Here is a 22,740-nt window from a genome sequence, read left to right on the forward strand (position 1 = left end):
CCAGCCAGGAAGCAGGGAAGAGAGCGGGGACTTGGGTACGGGTCCATGGGCTCACTACCTTGCTCCTTTGGCTGAAGCAGTAAAAGGCAGGATGTCTCTGGGAGGCCTGCACAGGAGCATCGCTTGAGCTCAGGAGCTCGAGAACAGTCTGGGCAACACAGAAAGACCTTGTCTCTACTAAAATAAATTAAAAAATTAGCCAGGCATGGTGGCACACACCTGTAGTCCCAGCTACTTGGGAAGCTGATTTAGGAGGATTGCTTGAGCCAAGGAGATCGAGGCTGCAGTGAGCTGTGACTGTGCCACTGCACCTCCAGCCTGGATGACCCTGTCTCAAAAAAAAGAAAAAAAAAAGCAGGGTCTCTCACACCCAATCCTCCTCTCCATGGCCCCAGCTAAGAAGTTAGCGTCTTCCTTCTGATCTGTCCTCCACATTGTTGCCATATCAGTCTTCCCAAACAGCTTGGACCCATCACTGCCCTGCTCTGAAACCCTCCATGGCTCCCTAGTGCTCACAGCTCAAGCTCCTTAACCTGACATTCAAAGCCCTTCAGGATCCAGCCCTGACATCCTTAACCTTCCCACCACCCCCAGACTCCCCAGGCCCCTTGCCCCTGACAACCCAGACCTTCTGCTTATTTGGAATGCTCTCTGCCTCTCCTCCCACCCACTTTCCTTCAGGGTCCAGTTTCAATCCTCCCCCTTCAAGAAGCTTTCGACTGCTCCAGCCCACCAAGAGGATTCCCCTCATCGAAGCTCCATCCCCCAAATACAATCCAAGGATCTGAGTCCGGAGTTTGAAGGGCAGGGTGGTGGGAGATCAATCAGTAACAGAACAATCCTCCCGCAGACTACAGTTCCCGTGCACGGCAGTTCCTGATTACAAAACTGTCCTGATATAATTATTAATAGCACTCCTCAGGGTCAGTCCTCGTGCTGGGGAGGGGAGGGGCAGGGCCCAGGAATGGTGCCAACCCTGGGCTCCCCACAGAGCAGGCCACAGGGAGGTGGACCCACGAGTGCTGTGCTTATCATGGAGGGCTCCGAGGGCTCCGTGGGGAGGTGGGACTTTGCTGAACCTCAGACAGGCCTTAAACAGAAAATGCCAGATAAACACCCAGGATCACCCTTATCAAGGGCCACAGGAAAGGCGCCAGGTTTAATCTCAAAGCCACACCTGGAACCAACGGTTTGGAGCCTCAGGCAGCACCTTCCCGCCCTGACACCCAGCTGCCGAGGCTTTCTGCCAGGAGTGGGTGTGAGCAGGGGAGGGGTCTCAAAGTGGGCAGAAGGAGCTTTGGGCTTGTGCCCCAGGGTGGGACAGGTACTTGGGGGAGGGAGGGAGGCAGAGAGGAAGGCGCCCTGGGCCCAGGGGTAAGGAAACAGCACTAGAGGTGTACAGGGGTGTATGTGCATGTGCTTGTGTGTTTGCTTGTGTATAAGTGACAACAGAGGAACCTGTGGCCAGGTGACTGACACCCTCTAACTATTAAGACCTAGGCTTGTGAAAGAGGAGGTGATTGAGTCCTGTGGGCACTCAGAGGGGAGGACTTGAACTGTCAGCTGGGTAATCCAGGAGGGCTTCTTAGAGGAGGGGCCTTGGAGCTGGCCTTGTGGGATGGGTAGGATTTGACAGATGGACATGGGGAGCCAGAGGGCAAGGACCCAGGTGAATCAAAGAACACCAGGGAAGGCTGCAGGCAGCCAGGGGCAGTTGGGGAAGAGGCTGCTGGGGTCTGTGGTGGGTGAGGTGTGGGGCTGGAGGGGGAAGCAAGAGGGGAGGCAAAAGGAGGCAGGTTGGAATCACCTCCACCCCCCATCAGATTTATTCCATCCAGCCCCAAGACCATCTGGTGGTCTGGTCTCCAAGAGACCCCTGTGGAAAAGAAATGCCCAGGAGGACTCTTAACTAATGATTCCTGTCTGGGCCTCGGTTTCCCCATCTGTATGGAGAAGGCTTTCAGTGACTTCTTGGAGGAACAGGGCACAGGATGGGTATTTTTTGGGAAGGTGAGCAGGAGAATGGAAGGAAGCGCTGCAGTCTGGGAGATGGCGTGAAAAGGAAGGGCAGGAAAGGCCACCCACAGGCGTTGGTAGCCACTGGCCCTTGACCAGCAGGGTCCTGATCCCTCTCTGTGCGTAACAGGTCTGCCGGGAGCACACGCGCAGGCACTATAGCCGTGTTCGGCCTGGCCCCTCCCCCACCCACCTATCAGTCCACCCCCTCATGCTGGAGTTTGCATTAAGCAATCTCTATTATCGCAAATGCCTGGCATTTTTGCCTGGTAATTAAAGCTCCCACAGCCCCATGAGGATTAGTGCATGATTAGGGAGTAGGGCGGACTGTGGTGGGTGGAGAAATATCTGCAAATAGACTTGGCAGCCTGACTGCCTCCTGCAAATTTTAGGATCCCCTAAGAGCTCAGTGGCCAGGTAAGGATGGTCCACTGGGCCTCCGGTAGCAAAGGCCACCAGCCATCTTTCACTTCCATCCCCTCAATGTGCTCCCAGCTTCTGCCTCACACCCCACTCTCCTGCCAGGGAGAGAGAGGTCTGAAGCAGCACGCTGAGAAGTTCTCCTCTCCCAGGGAAACGTCCCAGCCCCAGATCATTGTCTGAGGACCTCTCCTGCTCTTTGCCTCCACTCCTACTGCTCTGGGCCTCCCACACTGTGGTCACCCCAGAGGAGACCCGCAGACACCAAGGACTTCCCTGGTCTCTGCTTTCACTGTTCCTCTCAGCTGGAATGATCTTCCATCTACTTTGCCACTTGTTAAAACCCTGCTCATCCTCCAACACCCGGATGAGATACCACCTCCTATCTCATTGGAAATATTAGGAGCCAACATTTACTGAGTCCTGATGCTGTGCCAGGCCCTGTTCTAAGCACTGCACCATGTAGTAACTCACTTAATCCTCATCCCAGCCCTAGGAGGTTGTAATTCTACAGATGAGGAAACTGAGGCCCAGTGAGCTTGAGTCAAGTGCTCAAGGCCCCAGAGGCAGGAAGCAGTGGAGTCAGGGCTGCACTCAGGCCTGGGATCTGATGCAGCTTCTTCCTCATGTGCCCATGAGCACCTCCCACACATAACTTCAGTACTTCATTTTGGGAGCTACTTGTGCATTTCACACTGTCTCCCCACAAAATCACAACCTCCAGAGCAGGGCTTTAAGTGAAAGCACAGACTCCGATCCACTAGTTCTGGGCACAGCCTGAGTCCGCATTTCTAAGCCTGGACATCAGGCGATGCTGCAAGCTGCTGGTCTGAGGACAGCACTTTGAGTGGTGAATCCGGACTAGGGCAGAGACGCCCTGCTGTGCCACCCTTGCTTAGCAGAGCCTAGGGCCTGTGGAAGCCTCTCTGAGACTTCACCAGCCCCGGCCCTCACGGCAGGCGGGAGCGCTGCTGCTCCTCTTCCAGGGCTGGTGTTCTGGATGGGCTGGGTCCTGCCCCCAACCCTGTGTTCCCTTTGGGCTCAGACATGGAGACCCTGGGGAGCAGTCAGGTGGAGTCCGGACAAAGCTTGCCTTAGGACACCCTCCAACACCCCTCCAAGCCCTGGCCCAGCTCTGACCCCCAGGGAATTCTTGCAGCTCTGGAAACCGCTCTTCTGACAGGTGCTCCCTCTATGTAGAACTAACAGGGAGAGTGCTGTGAATGGTCCTCCCACCACGAGAGAGGATGAAGAAAGTATTGGGCTGGCAGTCGAAGAGGTCAGGGGCTAGTGAGGATGTCTCTGGAGAGAAGCATCAGTGTACTGGGGTCCCTGGGCCCCCTTCCCCTACCCATGGGGAGCAGAGAGGGTGAATCTCCACTCCTAAAGTCAAGTGAGGGAGGCTTCAAGGAGACTGCCCGAAAACTTGATGTGTGTCCCCAGGATGTGGGACACTCGCATGGAGTGGGGAACGTTAAAGGTGAGGAGCTCCCGACAGATGGCGGGGCAGGAGATGGGCTGAGTGGGGAAGGTCTGATCTCCAGGATTTGGGAGGCAATGATATGTTGGTGCCTTGCACAGTTCAAGTGTGGATCCTGCAGAAGGAAGACTCGGGTCTTCCATCAAGGTGGTAGAGGAGAGGTTGGCTCTGGCAGAGGGGCTGGAGAGCTGCCATAGCAGCAGTTAGAGGGGGGATCAGCTGATGTGGGGCAGTCCTTAGCAGCGGGAAGCCCCCTCACAAAAGAGGAGGCCAGCACTTCCTATGTGCTCATCAGCGGGCCCACAGCAACACCCAGCACCGCTGTAGGACAGGTTAAGACCTTGCAGCCCTGCCCCTCCTCCCTGGAGGAGCCACAGCCAGCTTGGGCATCTGGGGAGGACTCCAAGGGCAAGGTGGAAAGGTGACAAAAGCTAACCACAACTCCCTCTCCCAAAATGACCACTGCAAGGGGAGGGGAAACTTTCACATAATCTGGGCAGCTCTGGACCCTCTGAAGCCCACCCATGTCTCCCTAGAAAACTCTGCCCCTTGGATGGAGATCGCCCACAGGTGAGGAGCCAGGGGCCTGTATTTCATTCCTGCAGGCTTGGTGGCAGCCCCACGGACTCGTCCCAGTGTCTGGGTCTGGGGGAGGGTGGTGCTGGGCTGTGCTCATCTTCCATTCCAGGAAAACCTAGGCAAGGAACATCAAACTGCACAATGTACCTGGCTTCTAGAGAAGCAGGTTTGTAATTTGTTGGAAATGGTCTTCTCAAGCAACACTGGGAATAGTTCGTTTTCTCCGGCCCTGCCAAAGGGACCTTGGTCAGGAGGTTAAGTGAATTTCATTGAAAAGACACACTTTTCCTTCCCAGGCTGATAAACAAGGCTGCTGCTGGGAAACCGATTTCCTCTGCCCGGGTGCTCAGCTGGAGCGCCCTATCCCTGGCCAAGGAAAACAAATGCATAAACATTTCAGGGATATATAGGAAGCATTTCTGCTGGAAGCCTGCTGTGAATGGCTGCTGGAGTTTACATAGCAAACCCCACTGGGGCCTCAGCACAGCCTGGACAGAGCAGTCCCTACCCTCCCACTTCCCTCCCAGCCTGACTGGCTCTCCGCCTGCCTCTCCCCAAAGACCAACAGTCAGGCCTCTACACATGCCCCACCCACAAGAACACAAGACAAGTGCTTTTGCTGTCACCACCAAATGCCAGTTTTACCCCCGACATGCCTGGCGCCTAAAATAAAAGGGGTCTCCTGTAGCCAGTACTGCAGAGGGACACAGCTCCTGAGCTGCTTGTGTCCTGAGCCCCAGGCGCACATGGAAGCTGTGGACAGGCTGCTGTCCAGTGCTGGTGGCTCTCCTAGGCTTCTCCCTGGGCCAGAGCAGACACAGCAGGGGTGCATCCCCTGGTTCCTGTGTGTACACACCCACCTCTACACAGCCCCCTCACAGTCCCAACTGCAGCACTCACTGGGCACAGACAGGGTGGGGTACAGGGACGGCAGCCTTCATATGGGCAGCCATGTGATAGAAACCCTGAGAGGCTAGTGCTCTGCCCCTGGGCTCCTGCATCCATCCTGTTCTTGTAAACCACTGCAGAGGAGTCCTTCACTGTGCTTTTCACACAACCTCTCTCCTCACCCCCTTCTTCATCAGCAGGCCACTGCACTTCTGCATGTTCTCAACTTCTTTTTGAAACTGGTGGGATATCAATGAATGGAACGAACAAGGCTCAGACTACTATATCCCTTTCACGAGTAATTATCGCACTTTTCCTATTCCAACTTATGCCATCTTTGTTCCGGAATGTGAGGGCTCCGCAGGCTCTGCCCATCCACATTTTCAGACAGCCCTCTCCCCACATGCTCCCCTACAGGTACCAGGGACCTCACCCAGTCCCCAGTCCCTCTGTTTATCCCTGTCCTATTGTCCCCCCATGGCCAAGAGGTCCCTCCTCCTTGGAAGGCTCTTTTCCCACATCTACTTGGCCAGGTCCAGCCTACCCTCCAGGTCCACCTCCATTCTCCTGGGGCCTCACAAGGGCTCTGGGGTGAATCACCCTACCACATTCCCCATACCAGCCATGATCAGCACAGACAGTGCACACCACGCTCTTTGCAGCTATAGGACAAATGAGCCTGGGCCCTTGACATGGGTTTGACTCATTTTATAGAAAGCCAGCTACCAGAAATAATGAGTCCCCGGGGCCAACCACATTGGAGGCCTGGGTGAGGGACCACCCAGCGGGGAGCAAGGGAGGGATGCAGACAAAGGCAGCAGAGACCCTGGCAACCTCCTTCCAGTACTCAGCAGTCACAGCTCAGCTGGGAGGGGACCCAGCAACACACTGGGTCCCCAGCACAGTCCTGGGTGGGCCCTTCATGGAAAGGGCAGGCAGGCTCTGGATGCTTCTGCAGCCATGCTGACCCAGGTTGGGGTTGCATGAGACTTGCCCCAGAGGCCTGGGGTTCAGCTGCCATCCTCGGTGATGAGGTGATGAGTGGTGGACCACAGGGTTTACCCACATCCAACGGTCACAGGATGGGGTCTGAGCCGTTCCAGTTCACTGATGCCCCCTTCCACCTAAGCGTAGAGTGAGGAGAGAGACAAAGAGATATCAAGCTTCAGGGTCCCAGATGAGAGCCCATCTCTTGCCTCCACTTCCTGAAGGTTTTGTCTTGGAGGCTTTGAATAGTTTAGTTTCCATCCTGCTCATGTCACCCCTCCAAATTCACACAAACCCACACACCAGTCTCTTACGAAACACAAATAGACCTAGGACCCCAGAGAGCAACGGAGAGGCCAGGCGGCAGGTGATGCATTCTTTTGTGCCACAGCCTACTTTGCGTCTGGCCCTGCTGGGCCCTCCACTGAGGCCCTCCACTGACATGAATGATCCACACACATCTGGACCAGCCGCTCTCCAGTAGGGCCCAGTGGTTGGCACTTTAGAGGCACCTGTGCAGTCCTAGATATGGCTGAGTGCGGAACAATGGGGAGAGACGGTGGGGAGGGGCCGGAAAGCCGGCAGGACCTTGTAAGGGTTCTGGGCTTTACTGAGAGCCACAGAAAAGTAGTGAATGGCTGTGAGCACTGCAGTAACAAGACAGTTTTTTCTTTTGTTTTGTTTTTTAACCTGAAGAAGCATGGAGTATAACTAAATTGTGGTCCAGGGTTAGAGACAACTGAATAACAGTTCAATTGCAAAACGAAAGTTACTGTAGGTGAGACCATGACATTTCCTAGCACTTGATTTTAACACATGGTGCTAATTTTCTAAAAACACTCAGAAGAATCAAATTTATAGCAGATGGAGTGTTTACGTAAAATCTGGCACTAGGTATATTATACATATACAGATATTCCAAGACTATATATGAACTAGGAAACAGTTGTTGAATATCTCACAGCAGTTCTACAGTGCAGAGTTTGAGGCTGGAATTCATAAATGCTTTTCAAAGTATGAGGTTTGGGCAGGGAACAGACATCTTGTTTTCAAAACCTGAAGATTTTCTTCAGGATTGAAGAAAATCTAACTGCCATGGAGGAAGAAAAAGGGAAAGCTTTTCTCACTTCAACTGAATTGTACATCTACATCCAGAAAGTCGAGGATTCCTGACATTGGAACTGCGATGAGAAGGGTGGGAACAGGTTCTCCCAAAGTAACACAGTTGTATTTTCCAACAGAAGGCTTGGAACCACCAAGAGGTTTCAGTCAATGGTTCATCCTCAACCCACTGTTCCCCATGTTTATGACATAGCCTAAACTTCCAATGAATCTCTTTCTTCCTTTCCTAGGCTTCAGCTCTTTGTCTTTCTTCAAGTCAGTGCTTTCCTTCAATTGCTGCATCAAAGTCTCTAATTTTTAGGTTGAAAGTGTCCCTTCCAAAGGCAGCAAGTTCATACTTACTCTGTTCTTCCAACTCACTTCCCTCTTGGTATCTGTAAAGACTGGATTTTCCCCTTGCATATTTTGAATACTTTACACCATTCCATTTCCCTTCGAATGAGCAGAAAGATTTCTTGTCATTTGGAGAAAAAAATCTTAATGGCAATTTTGTGCTTCTTGCTCCTGTAGAAAGGTTTGGTGTGGAAGATATTTGCATACAGCCAATTTGGGAACAATTAATATTGCATTCTCCTCCTAGCTCTGCCCAGGGCACTGTGAGGATAGATCGTGCATACCATCGGGAACGTAAGGATGTCACGTTCATCCTAGTCTAGACACAAGACGCAGTCCTGCCCTACGTTGTGCTCCCTAGTCAACAACCCAAGAAATTTTGATTTGTCCAAATAGGAACGCTGAATTGTATCTTCTTGTTAAAACACTAGGCATGAAAGGTTGAAACAGGTGGATGCTGGAAAACACGCTCAGCCAGGAATGTTACACTGTTTGGGGCAACTGTGTCCAAAACTTTCTCCGCATCCTCCTCCGTGTCATTTGGTGATGTTCAGTGATGCTGAAAGATCTCACCCAAAATCAGGTTGTATGGCCTTTTGGCAGTCAATCCTTTTCTGCCTGCATGAAAGGCTGAGAGGTACCCCTTTACCACCTGAACCATTGGGTTCCTGGGATCCTTCTGGTCGCAAATGCTTAGAAACAGATCTGGATGAGCAAAAATATCTGCATACATTTTTAAAAGATATTTCAAGAATAAATACTGAAAGAACTACCTTAGTGAGTTCCATTCCCAGTCTAACCTGTGACAAGAGGTACACGATAACACTTTCATGTTCATCCACAACCCCACCTCCCCTTCATCAATCGTTTTGAAGTGAAAAGGCCAGCATCATCACTTGCTCCATTGGATGTGGAAGAATTAAGTGCTTCTATGCTATCCAAGTGCTTCAGACTATTTACTGGGCTTCTGTGTGTCCAGCAGATCCAGAGGAGTCTATTGGGTTTTGGGGTTGAGCCACTTTGATGGAATGTATCCGCATCATAGCGTTCATCTTCACCGCTCAAATAAGAGACACTGGGGCCTTATTCAGAGACAAACTGGCTTGGCTTGCCGAAGTTACACTTCTCGGTGGTGAGTGCCCATTGCTGATACTATTTGGGGGTGGAGTCTGATGATGTCCTATACTGGCTAATATAGGTCCAACCAGCAGGAAAATGGCCACTGCTCTGGCTTATACAACTGAGCAGGTTCTGGAGGTAAGCAGGCTGGGAAGGCATTGTGCTGACCCCAGTTCCTGGGTACTGAGTTCATCTATTACATCTGCTGGGTTAAAAGCACCTTAGCAATCTGCAGCAACACAATGAGGGTTTGAGATTTTCAATTTTCTTGTTCTGTTCATCATCTTTGCAGTTTGGAGTGTGTCATTAAAAAGCTTTTATTGTTCTATTAAGATTTGTGGGTAAGCATTGAAATCTTGGACACTAAGGAACACATCCTGAATCCAGACTCCCAGAGGGTGGCAGAAGGGAGGCAGGAAGGAGAGCAACATGCCTGCTCTCAGCCTGGTCTCCAGGCCCCTTCACCCCGCCCCTCTCTATCCTTCCAAGCCTTTACCCTCCCCACTCAGAAAGACTGAAGTACCTCCTATGAGCTCCCAAGTTACAAATTCCTTGAATCCTGGCAAGCTGCTTCAGTGCAGGGGTGAGTCACATTCATCTACCACTAGACAACATCTGTGTCACCACAGTGGCTGAGTCTTACTATCAGGCTGTTGAGTTTGGGCTTGGTTTTGAGGCTTTCTACAGACATAACCAACCCGCTCCATCCAGCCAACAGGTGCAAATGCAGGGAGAGTACTGGAAACACCAGAGGGAAGCAGTTTGCAATTACAATAGAAAATCAAAGCAGAGACATTTTAAAAATTGGAAGGGCTGAGCCATGAAGCATGTTGTGCCAGTGTAGGGGACGAATCGAATCGTTCCCCGACTGGAATGGTTCTGAAAGCTTGTGAGTCAATTACAAGGACAAGAAAGAAGGGCTCTGCATATGCAACCAACAACTGCGGACAGGCACAGAAAGGGGAGGGATGAAATGGAAACACCTCTGAGGAGCAGAAGAGACAGAATCAAAGTTCCAGACTCATTCATTGTGCTAATGCAGGAGGCGGCTGACAGCCAGCCAGTTTATAGCTGGGTCTCTCATCCTCCGTACCTTAGGCGTTTTGGCTGGGTAATTCTTTGTTGTGGAGGCCATCGTGTGCATTGTGAAATGTTTAGCATCCTCTCCCAGGGCTGTGATAACTAAAAATGTCCTCAGACATTGGCAAATAACCCCAGGGGCATAACACTGTCCCGTTGAGACCACTCGCTCTGTAAAAACACCATGGTCCCTGGTGCTCAAGTCAACTTAAAATCACAGAGAAAGGCACTTCATGGTGGAAAATAAGGCCCTGTCCCCCCAGAGGCATCACTGCAACAGAGGGGTGGTTACCTGCCTTAACTGCTTTCAACATTGATGGACCCAGTGTTCTTCATGGGGAAAAAGATGCCTGATAGAGCCTGTGTCAGCCAGGACAAGACAGAAAGCCTGAGTTCAAAGCTCCTGACTGGTAGAAAAGCATCCAGGGACGCCTCTTGTACACTTTGAATCTCCAGACAAATAGGCCTGTGTGAAAGTTTCCGTTCCTGTGCTCCAGCCATTCGGAATGAGGAGCAGCTCTAGGATGAGCCACGTGGGTATCCCTCACCCCTGGGCCTTAACCCCTGCTGGGCCCTGCCCAGTCCGCCATCCTGCAGGATCAGATCCAGATTCCTCTTTGAAGAAGTGTTCTCTGACTGCCAGGCCACCCGCGGGTCCCCGTCAGCACCCAGGCCAGGCTCCAAGGCAAAGCTGGTTTCACCAGTGCCTGAAGCCTGGGCTCCAGGTGGAGGTGGCAGGTGGGGGTGCTGTTGCATGAACACGACACCCCCAGGCCAGCTGCTCCTCCTGGACGCCTGCTTAGGGAGTGGCCCCGCCCTCCCAGGCACTCAGCAGGGAAACCATGGTCCTCGCTGGCTCACGCTTCAAAGCCCTGCCTTGCACTCTCCTCTGCCTGCTCCTGAGCCCTGGCCCAACTTGCCACCACCTGATTCCTCCTCCTCCCCGACGCATGTCCAGAGGCCATTGCGGCTGACAGGAAAGGCAGTGCTTCCACAGCTCTTCTCTCAACTTCACAGCAGCTCAGGAGAGGGATCCTTAGACCCCAGGGACAGATGGGGAAACTAAGGATGGGAGCAGAACCAGACCTTCTGGAGCTCACACAGCTTGATGACTGCAGAGCCAGCACAGGGCAGGTGTGTGGGGCGGGGCAGGGCATCAGAAGAGGGCTGGCATGGACAGTGGGGAGTGACAGCGCCCAGAGAATGCTCCTCCGATGGGTGGGAGGCACTATGGACAGGGAGCCTGGGCAAAACGGTGTCAGTATGGAAGCTGAACGGGAGGTTCCGCAGGGAGTGGGGGTAGCTGAGGGAGGTAGGGGCTCTGCCTCTGCCCCTCGAAGGCACCATACCCAGCTGGAATTACATTTTCAATTTCTTGTCTGCACCTCCAAACAGAAACATCTGTGCCTCAGCCCCAGGCTCCGGTTATGAGTTCTTTCCTCTTTTCTCTGGACTGTTGACAACTGTTTCATTTTTCTCACTCTAGCTAGGCTGGAAGCATGAGTGAGGTCACTGTGTCTGTCTTGTTTGGAAATGACCATAATAAATTAGCCCGTTTTTTTGCTGAGATGGTTACAGTATAACAGGGGGAGGGGGCAGGGGACAGACTCCACATTCCTGACACAAGCAAAGGGAGCAGGAGACTCTCTCAGGCCAAGGTTTGTGTCACAGCAAAGCGCAGAGACACATGGGTTCTGGGATGGTTTGAATTAGGATGCTCTTCTCTGAAGGCAAAACCAGCAGTCTGGGCTTGTGCAATGTCACCGAGGCAACAAAGCCAGGTGGTGGGAAGTCACTGCCCACTCAGTGACCTTCCAATGGGCTAGGACAGCAAAAGCATAAGCCGCAGTCTCTGGAGCTTGTGACTCAAAATGTGGCTGGGACACGGACCTCCGTTCTAGAGGCCCCCATCTCCCTGTCTGTAAAAGAAGAGGTGATAACAGGGGGTGCCCAAAGGCCTTTCTGTAGAGCCAAGCAAGCCGCCAGACAGCCAGCTGTGTGGCTTGGGGGTTCTTGCAGGGCAACAGAGCTGGGTTTAAGGGTGGGTGGTGCATCTTTCCCTGGACTGTAACAGGGTTGATTCCAAACTTACTTTTGGCTGATGGCAAACTCTCTGAGAGCAGGAGCCAAGTCTTACTCAGCTGTTTCTTCCATGGTGTCCAGCCCAGGGGTTCTATGAGGGTTGACCTGATGTGGGGGAATTCTACCTGCTCACCAGGCTGGCCTACTCTGCAGCCCCACCTACTGAGCAAGATGGACAAGATGCTGTGGGCACTCAGCTGCATCTTATCAGGAGCTTGGGCTCTCACTGCAGCCTTTGAAATGACCTGAGCTCATGCTGCCACGTCATGTGTATCCCCTTCCTGACACAATGGGGCCTTCCTACAGACAGCAGGACTTACCCCTACGAGGTCAGACCCACTGGAAGTGGGTCTTCACTGACCTTGGAGGCCACTTTCCATAGTCTGTACCTTTGGGCTGTTTGAGAATCTGGGATGAAAACAGAACGCAAGCCTTTGTAATCCGACCCCTTGGACTAGGATTCTGCGAGGCTGGGCCTGCTGTTTCCCACTGCAGTGGTATGTTACCTGGCGGGTATGGGGGCAGTGTTCCCACTCTCCACTCTCCCACTCAGCTTTTCTAGGAATAACTGCCCAGGTGGACCCCCATGATGGGGGATTGATGGGGGAAGTGGTACAGGCAGGCAGCTGGTGTCAGCAAAGTTCTAGCAGACATGGAACACAGACCTGGGGATGAGGGGATAGCTAATGGAGCCAGGAAGAAGGTTCCCCTGGCCCAGTGCCTATGGCGGGCCAGAGAATCAATGCCTCACTTGATACCCGACTCTCACAAGGCAGCAGGGTTGCGGGGGGAGGTGGGCACTGCCTTTACCTGGTTCTCAAAGTGTGGTCCTGGGACCAGCAGCATCAGCATCACTCGAGGACTCCTTAAAAATGCAAATTCTTGGGCCCTACCCTGGACCTACTGAATAAAAAGCTCAGAAACCCTTGGTGTGGGGCACGGGACTTTGTGTTTTTTGGTTTTGGGTTTTTTTTTTTTTGGTTTTTTTTTGAGACAGAGTTTCCCTCTTGTTGCCCAGGCTGGAGTGCAATGGCATGATCTCGGCTCACCGCAATCTTCGCCTCCCAGGTTCAAGCGATTCTCCTGCCTCAGCCTCCCAAGTAGCTGAGATTACAGGCGTGTGCCACCATGCCCGGCTAATTTTGTATTTTTAATAGAGATGGGGTTTCTCCATGTTGGTTAGGCTGGTCTCAAACTCCCGACCTCAGGTGATCTGCCCGTCTCGGCCTTCCAAAGTGCTGAGATTACAGGTGGTGATCTGTGTTTTAACATATTCTCCAGGTGACTCTGATGCTCCTGAAGCTTCAAGGCCACTGCTCTGGAGCAAACTTTCCCCATGCATGAGCCACAAATGCATATGGGCTCCCCTTGGCCCCTGTGTGCTACACAAATAGAATTATTTTCCATCCATGACTGCTCAAGGAGATGGTGGGGCTCAGCCTTGTCCAAGCTCACACAACACTAAGCAGATGTGAGGGCAGAGAAGGGCAGGGCCCTGGCCCAAATCATGCAGCCTCTCTGCTTCCCACATAACCTCACTGTCACCTGCTTGCCAGTGAACAACAGGCAGGGGAAGGAAGTCCTGGGAGATGGAGGCAGCCAATAGAAGAGGAAAAGGAGCTTCAGGCCCATGTCCACACACTAAGACTCTCACTCTGCATGGACTGAGCTCCATGCAGGCCAAAGCCCCAGGTCGATCTCAAACAACTGTCAATTAGGGCTGAGCCCAAGAAGTCCAATTCTGGGCCCACGCTGGGAGGTGCTTGGTGAGTCATGCAGTGGAATAATTTCTGGGGAAAAAGGAGTTACTCCAGAAGAGGCAGTGGAGAGGTTTCAGGTGGTGGGCCACCCCCTGGGAGGGGTAGAGAGACACAGATTCAGATGGAGGCCTTCAGAGAGGGTCCCAGGAGTCCAGAGGCAAGCTGAGGCTGTGTCCAGGGTGTTGGAGCCCTGCTCAACAGGCCCACCTGCAGGAAGGATGCCCTGTGGCCTCCCGTGCTGTCCTGTACGGATGCCAAGGCTGGTGTCACCTCCTGTCCCCACTGCTGCCTTTCTCTCATCACTTTGAATGAGTGGCTTTTTGTACATGAAAGGAAAGCGACCTGCAGGTGCCCTTAATCCTCCCGACGAAAGAAGCACCAGCACATGACCCTGCAAGAATGCTTCATCCCTGGCTAAGGGGGCGAGCAGGTGGATGGACGAACGGATGGACAGATGGACGGACAAAGCATGTCGAGGATGTCTCGGCGCTCCTCCCATTTCCCCTTCCTGGTGTTTCCACCATGTGAACATTTCTCTTTCTCTGCAGCTCCTCTCAAGGGCTCACTTGCCTGTGGTGGGCATCAACCCTAAGCTCGCTGTGCCCCCTGGATCTCAGGCAGTAAGCATTGCAGGGCCTCGCCATTTTGCATCCCCCTGCCACAACCCCAACCATTTCACAGGCAGAGAAATGCAGATTCTCTGAGATCACACCAAATCAGGAGTGGCTGAGGTCATCACCGTGAGCACAAACACCATGGAGCACTTAGTAATGTCCCAGACACTCTTCACAAGGTCCAGTGAGCAAGTTATGCATCACCCCCATTTTACAGATGACAAAGTGGTGTGCAGAAAGGTGAGGTTCAGTGGCTCACACCAAGCAGCAGCAACACCAGGGCTGGAACCCAGGCAACTTCTCTCCAGAGCCCACACTCATAAAGGTTACCAGTTCCACCGCTCCTCCAGAAGAGACTAGGATCCAGGCCTCTCCCTCCCAGGCTGCTCCTCTCGTGCATGCTGAGGCCTCTGGGTCATTCCCCAAGGGCTTTGTGAAGGGCCTGCCGGGGCAAGGGGAGCACTTCTGACAGCTACGGCCCCACCAGCCCAGGGGCTTACTCAAAGAACACAGCAAGAAGGTGAGCCCCAACTCACCCCAGTTACTGAACATTCCCCTCCCCTGGCCTGTGCCTCAGCCTCCCCTTAAATACAGAGGGGCTGGGTCAGAGGAGTTGAAGGTTCCACCTGCCTCTGAGGCCACAGGCACACTGCTCAGTGTTCAGAGTGGCGGAGCTGCTCCTCCGGCTCCTCCGCAAGCAGAGGGTACTGCTCCAGGCAGCACCTCCCGCCACCCCCAGGCTGGGCCAGGCCTCCCAGCTTCCCTGCTCAAGCCTCCCCCACCCTCAGGTAAGCACCCCTGTCCTGCCTCCTTCGGGCCTGACAGTACTTGCCACATCTGGCTGCTGCTGCCTTGAGGGAGGAGGGGCTTCAAGAGGTGCCCATTTAGCCCCCACCCCCAACCATGAGGGCAGTCTCAGAAGCTGTCTAAAGACGCATCACCACTGCAGACCACACACTCCTGAACCTGGGCCCCAGTGACCACGAGTGGAGAAACCTGTGTCTTTCCAATCACCACACCCTTTTGAATCAGGGTGGTCCAGGAACCTATCCACCTTCCTGCAGGCCTGACCACCCCCAACCATGGCTCCTCAAAGCTATTCAGGGTGAGGCTCAATGCCAGAGAGGGGCTTGACTCACTTGGTTCTGATGCAGAGCTCGAGGGGTGGGACAAGGTCGTTGTCTGTGTCCTCAGAGATGGTTTGGGTGGTGTCTGGGAAGGAGGAGAGAGGCACACACATCACCCAGGGCCTTGCACTCACCCTAAGGTCAGCACTGACCACTCCCGGGACCCGCCCCCTTCTAGTCCCTGTTCCCTCCTCTCCATCTCAACTGGACCCACCCTCGTCCCTGACATCCATTCTCACCTGCACAAATCACTGGTCCCCACCCCTGTGTCCCACTTCAGCTACCACAATACTCTTTCTAAAAACACTTCTGATCTCACCACCCTGATTCCAAAACCTTCCGTGGCTCCCCACTGCCTGAAGAATACATCCAAACTTGTCAGCATAGTATTCAGGGCTCTTCACCATGTGGTGTAGGCTTTACCCACACCCTTAACGCCACCCACTGCTCAAGGCCCAGCTCTGGCTGCCTCCTGCAGGGAGGCCCTGTTGGCATTGGCTCTCTGATCCCCCAGTCTGGATGCTGGAGTCTGCACTGCTCTCTGTCACGGGGGATGGTGGTAGATAGGAAGGCTGGTTTCTGTGACCAGCCTGGAGGCTCCTTGGGGACAGGGTTGGGTGGGGGAGGTGAGGGCCCGCACCAATGGTCAGCCGGATCTGCTCCTGCTGGTTGGCCAGGCCATCATAGTAGTACAAGTCAAAGAGCCTCTCAGTCCTCCAGTCACGCAGGAGCCCCGGCTGCAGGCTAAAGAGGATGCTGAAGTGGCTCTCGCTGCAAACCACCCAGATGGGGAACCTCGGGGTCTTCAGGAAGCAGCCAACCTGGATGAGGGAGAGGACTGGTGTGAAGTGCCGTCCCCAGGGAAACGGGCCCGGGCATTTTTCCGTCTGACTCAAGGCAGGGCTGACCTCAGAGAGGCCCTGCTGAAGATCACGTTTGTGTCTGATGCTGGGAGCCCCTCACGCTGCTCAGGCCACCAGGCTCTTTCCCAGGGCCATCCCTGCCCTGCCACCCCACCTGCTGCTGCTCGCAGGGCCTCTGCCATACAGACCCGAGACCCAGTATCACTCGCCCCCTCATCCCCCACATCTAATGGTTCCCAGTACTGCTCATTCTGCATCCAAGAGCTCCCCCGCTGCCAGCCTTTCCTCCTGAGATCTACTCAGCCTCCAACCTGCACCATGGCAGTGACCTCCTAACCAATTCTTCCCACACCCCTCAAACGAATTCAGCTTGTCCACTAGCCTAGAGCTTGCTTACCGTTGGACAGCCTGCATCTCCCAAATCCCTTGTTGGAGCAGAAATAGTTTCCTCCTTCCAGCTCCCAGGGAGCATATCACTAGGGGCCCACCCACCTCAGCCGCAGCACCTCTGCCTCATGCTAGACAGATCATACCCTTAAGTTCCAGGAGCCCGGGGTAAGTAAATGTCAGGTGAATGAAATTCCTCATGGATGAAGAAGGACTTGAACTAGAACTGTATGGTAAAGACAAGTAGGAATGGAGCCCTGGGGAGCCAGGAGGGAAAGGTCTGAGTGAGAAGTCCGTGGGGGTGCCAGGAATGGAGGGCCAGAGAAATTCAGGGTGCAGAAGGGCAATGAGGTTGCAGCAACACTTGGATAAGGAGCATTCCGAGCAGGGGAATTTCATGGTGGAAGTGTTTGTGGAAGAAGACAGAGAGGAATAAGCACCAGGGCCCTCAGCACGTTGCTAGCATCCTGCCTGCAATGGGAAGAGAAGTGACAAGGGCCCCCTGTGAAGCCCCTGAATGCCTGGCCTCCAAGCACTTTCCCCCAGCCCCTGACACTTCTTGGGCGGCGCCTCTCCTGACCCTGGGCCCTGGTTTATCCAGCTATGTACGTGCCACGGGCCAGGCTGATTCTGGCCTAATCCCTACCAGCCCCAGGGAGATGTTTGCATGCTCAGGTATTTACAGCTACAGCCTGTGGATTAAAGAAAGAATGGGAATTATTTTTCCAGTGGGGAGAAGGGCATACTTTTTCCAGAACCCTTCACAGAAGAGTGGTTGAGCAGCTCCCATCTTGGCCTGGGATGTCTCTGACAGAGGGGCTGTGCTCTGAAGGTCCTGAACCAGGTCCCCAGTGAAATTCCTGCACATTTAAAGCTGCCTCCTCCAGAAGGTAGGGGGACAATCTTTACAATGCACTCATCCTTTCTTACGGTTCAAGTGTCCCCTCCCCCCACACCGAGGCCTCACCCCAGCCCTGTGTGCCATTCAAGTGGACTGCAGAGCTCATTCCTTAGTGAAGTGTGGGGGAATTAGATGTCTTAAAGGACGTGGCTGGACGTGCCTAAACCCCACGTAAACTTGGCTTCCATTCCATGCTTCAAAGAGGCTTTTCTGGTGAAGGCATCGCCAGGAACAGGGAACCCTGACACAGGGACCCAGCATTCATTCACGGCAGGGAGAGAGCCCCGAAGCCAACCAGGGAGCAGGCCTTTGCATAATCAGCCACCCTGAATTTTCCAACAGAGGGACAAAAGCGCAGCTTGCCAGGCAGAAATAACAGTCGAGAGATTAAGGGAAAAAAGCTGCCCATAGACTTTATAAATGAGTTTCCTCATTCAGGAGCCTCTTTCCAAGTGGGTGACATTTTCCAGAGATGAAATTCACTTCCTTTAAATTCTTGGGTAACCAAAGGCTTGGGGCGAGGCCGGAGTCGGGGGTGGGGGGTTGCGGGGGAGGGCCACATTTCCTACAGCACAGTCTGGGACTTTGTCCTGGTGGGGGAACATGTAGCACAATTAGGGATTACTTAATCTTCTAGGGCGGCGGTTGTGAATGGCCTAAAGCCATCCATGGACAGCCAGGTTAGAAGCACTCACTTAAAAGGATCAGCATTTACTTGCGTAGAGTTATGGTGTGGCATTTCTAAGGACAGAGTTATGGTGTGTCATTTCTAAGGACAGCGATGGGGACATAGTGCTAGAGACAATAAGAACAGTGCTGTCCTTATGGAGCTTACCAGATTGATGGAGATGACACATTAATTAAATAATCAAACCCATACATTTCCACTGCACTTCAGTGAATCCAGGATGCCCTCAGATTCGCCATTATTTTTTGTATCACTAAATAAGAAAGAAAAAGCAGGTGTGTCAAAGTCTGGCACACCATCAACTGTAATAGTGCATCAGAATTTCAGAAGTGCTCAAATGTGGGCAAGTTTGCATCTTAAAGGCGATGAAATGCGATGCTTAAAATCCAGAAGAGGCCCTATGAAGGAAAGAATTAAGATACCCTGATGGTGATTGACAAGGTATGGAGGGGACAATGAGAAGGACCCCCTACTTAGATGGGGTTATGAGAGCAGGAAAGGCTGCCTTTTAGGAAGTAACGTTTAAGTCAAAAAAGCTGGGCAGGTGGAGGGTGCAGCCCGCACAAAGGCCAGGAGGTGGGAGAGAGCCCAAGAGAAGCCCCAGCCTGTGGGAGAGAGTGGTGCGGGCTGAGGTGGGAGAGGAAGGCAGGTGCAGGTCTGGCAGGGCGTTGGGGGTGGTGGGAAGTTTTGGATTTTAGTTTCTGCATTAGTCTGCTCGGGCTACCATAACAAATACCACGGACTGGATGGCTCAGACAGCAGACATTTATTATTTCACAGTTCCAGAGGCTGGAGGTCCGAGATGTCACTAGGGTTGTTTCTGAAGGCCTTGCCCCCGAGCTTGTAGGTGGTCGCCTTCTCCGTGCCTTCAGAAGGCCTTCCTGCTGTGTGACCTGTGTCCTTACCTCCTCTGCTTAGGAGGATACCAGCCATACTGGATTGGGACCCACGCTAGTGACCTCATTTTACCTTAATCATTTCCTTAAAGGCCCTTTCTCCAAATACAGTTATTAATACATTCTGAGGTACTGGGGGTCAGGGTTTCAACACAGGAATTTTGGGGAGACATAGTTCAGCTCACGACAGTCTCAGAGGACTGGAAAACCACTGAGGGTCCAGAGAAAAGGAATGATATGATCGTGTGTATATTTTTAAAGATCACACTGGCTTCAGTGAAGGGACAGGATTGGAAAGGGGGAAGCGATGGGGACAGGAGCTGAATTTGGCTGGGCTGTCACAGATGTCAAAATCAGCGATGCTGGTGGCTCTGACCTGGTGAAAGTGGATGGGCTTGAGAAACAACTTCAGGGGGAGGCACATGTCCTCCTGATGGAGAGGACGTGCTCCTGGTTGAGTAAATGGGTGGATGGTGGCCATCTCTGAGCTGGGGAGGATGGGAGGAGGATGGAGCTTTCAGAACTCTGCCTGTCAAGCTATTTTCCTTTGTGGGTCCCTTCATGAAGACGGCAATGAACATGCCTTGCAGGCCATGAAAGAAGTGCTAAGGCTAAACTCCCTGTCCCACCCCATCCCTCCTGGACTGTCAGTCCCCCATCACCACCATGACCATCAGCCTGGAGGGGCTTGGCTTCCAGCTGCAGCCTAGAATGCAGTCCACCCCTTACTGGTGAGCCTTCTCCTGGGCCAGCTGTGGGACTGAGGGAGCCAGCTGGAAGTCAGATGGGCAAGACCAGCTGGTGGGGTCACAGATAGCCCATGGAGGTCCTGCAGGACACAGCCAGGCCGGGCCAGTTACTTAGGGCGGGGCTGAGTTTCTCCAGCCCAGAGTTTCATCTGTTTACCCCAGGTATACCCTGAGTATGGGTCATCTGGGTAGCTCACTTTTAGGTAGGACCTCCTCCTCCCACATACCCAGTGAGGGCCCCAGAACCCCAGGCTACAGTGAGAAGCCTGGAGACAGGCTGCAAGTGAGGGGCTTCACCTGCTAGTGAGTGAACACTGTGGACGTCATGGCCCAGGCTGTTCCAAATGCCAGTCTTCCCCATGGCTGTGTCTGTGCTGCCTGAGGAGAGGGCCAGGCCAGGCCAGAGCAGGGGCCCTGGCTCTAAGTCCAGGTCCAGGCTTGGGTGCTGACCCCCTTGGACTCCTTCTATGTCCAATGTGGCTAACTGTGTAGGGCCCAAGGGACTTGGGGACAGAAGGGATGGAAGGTGGTGTTAAAGAAGAGGGAAGGGGCCAGGCACAGTGGCTCACACCTGTAATCCTAGCACTTTGTAAGGCTGAGGTGGGTGGATCACTTGAGGTCAGGAGTTCAAGACCAGCCTGGCCAATATGGTGAAACCCCATCTCTACTTAAAAAAAAAAAAACAAAAAAAAAACAAAAAAACCTGCCCCTGTAATCCCAGCTACTCAGGAGGCTGAGGCAGAAAAATTGCTTGAACAGAGGAGGTAGAGGTTGCAGTGAGCTGAGATCACTCCAGCATGGGTGACAGAGTGAGACCTTGTCTCAAAAAAAAAAAAAAGAAGAAGAGGGAAGGGCTTTGTCTGAGCTGCCGGGCCCTGAGTCTTCAGTGGAAGGCAGAAGTTGAGGCCCAGCCCTCAGTGAGCTCATGGAGGAGGAGAAGAGGCCAGGGCTCCTTCCTTAGCGAGCTTGCAGTTGCAAGGCAGAGAAAGGAAGCATCCACCTACTGCAGGGAAACAAAACTCCCAGTCCTTAGCTGAGCACAGAACAGCAGAGGGTCTATGTGGGTCCAAGAAGCCCACGAGGAGGGGAGATGGTTGTAGGGCCTGAATTTCTTCAATTTTATTCCAAGGGAAGGATGACGCCAACTGGTTTTCCCATCAAGTACCCTTCACAGACCACAGGAAAATAGTTTACTCTCTGACCAACGCCCTCGACCGAAGAATGAAACCAGAGCTCATGGTGAGCCTGGGAATTCCATGAGCCTGGCCAAGGTTACCTCTCTTGGCCCATGGAATTTTGAGCTGAATACTTTCGGAGCACACCCAGGGTCTGGTGCTCGAGAGCTCTGGTGCTTCTCACCAGCCACATTCCTGGGCTGCCTCCTAACACCAGCACAGCCAGGAAGCAGCCACTCTCATTCTTTTTTCCCCCAAGTCTTTGGGACCCAGAAGTCTGCTTTTGGCGTGCTGGGGGTATCATCCAGAGAGGGGATCTGGGGAAGGGGCTGCACCACATGGGTCACTAGCAAGACACAGCACACCCCAACATGTGGTCATGTGGGAAGGGTGGGTAAAACTGAGCCCTGGCTTAAAACCCTAGTCTTTTTCCACCCTGAAAATCCAGGGTGGAATCGCCTGGCACTATCTGCATGGCCCTGCTGAGTCAATCTCTGTGTCCTGGTTCTGAGGATAGGTAGTGAATGAGGCCTCATCCAGACCCTCCAAGAATCTTTGCAGGGGGTGGCCACTGTGAAAAGCGCTCCTGCTGCCCCTCAGGACAACCCTTCCCATTTAATCAACCACAGAACAATGGACTCTCTGAAGCCATGGAAAGCAATGCTCAGAAAAATGTTCCATGGCAGCTGGAACAAGAAGGCAGGGTCCAGTGCTCCTCTGCCCAGCCCCCTCAGCCCCTGGCCACATTCCCCAGAGGTACAGTCACCCATGCCCTATCCAGCTTTACCTGGGGGCCCAGCCCTTTCTGAGCCCTGGATGCAGTGACACAGGATGCAGAGGGACCACATGCCAACAAACAGGATGCGTGAGGCCTACTATGGGTTGAACTGTGCCTCCAAAAAGATATGTTGAATCCTAGCCCCCAGTACCTCAGAATGTGACTGTATTTGGACACAGGGTTGTTGCAGGCATAATTAGTTAAGACGAGGTCATACTGGAGTATGGTGGGCCCTTAATCCAATATGACTGAGGTCTGTATAAGAAAAGACACAAAGGGAGAAGGTGGCCCTGTGATGATGGATGGAGGCAGAGACTGGAGTGATACATCTACAGAAGCATCACTATATGGTCAAGGAACACCAAGGATTGCCAGAAAACACCAAGAGCTAGAAGAGACAAGGAAGGATTCTCCTTATGGGTTTCAGAGGGAGCATGGCCTTTCTGACAGCTTGATCTTGGACTTCCAGCCTCCAGAACTGTGAGACAGTAAGTTTCTGTTGTTTCAAGCTACCCAGTCTGTGGTACTTTGTTAGGCAGCACTAGGAAACTAACACGAGGCCTAAGACCTCAAGTTCCTGTCCCTTGAGAAGGCTCCCCCACCACACAGACACCAGCTGCAGCCACTGTGACCCACAATCACAGCAGAAATCCCTCAAAGTCCTTTTCAAACAATCTTCCCCAGAACACGGTATCA

The 22,740-nt window shown here is 53.1% G+C and overlaps 1 protein-coding gene across 1 annotated transcript in view; it reads right to left on the reverse strand.

The window, feature by feature from the left end:
• Nucleotides 1-6,077: 6,077 nt before the first annotated feature.
• MINDY4 (MINDY lysine 48 deubiquitinase 4) overlaps nucleotides 6,078-22,740 on the reverse strand; it is a gene marked incomplete at its 5' end in the record, with an annotated part of 122,665 nt that continues 106,002 nt past the window's right edge. Inside the window, 3 exon segments of the mRNA NM_001131228.1 lie at nucleotides 6,078-6,507; nucleotides 15,620-15,692; nucleotides 16,248-16,428. Of these exon segments, the coding sequence (NP_001124700.1) occupies nucleotides 6,459-6,507; nucleotides 15,620-15,692; nucleotides 16,248-16,428 (303 nt within the window). The 3' untranslated portion in view covers nucleotides 6,078-6,458.

The sequence above is a fragment of the Pongo abelii genome, chromosome 6 (assembly GCF_028885655.2).
Source record: "Pongo abelii isolate AG06213 chromosome 6, NHGRI_mPonAbe1-v2.0_pri, whole genome shotgun sequence".
Classification (NCBI taxonomy): Eukaryota; Metazoa; Chordata; class Mammalia; order Primates; family Hominidae; genus Pongo; species Pongo abelii.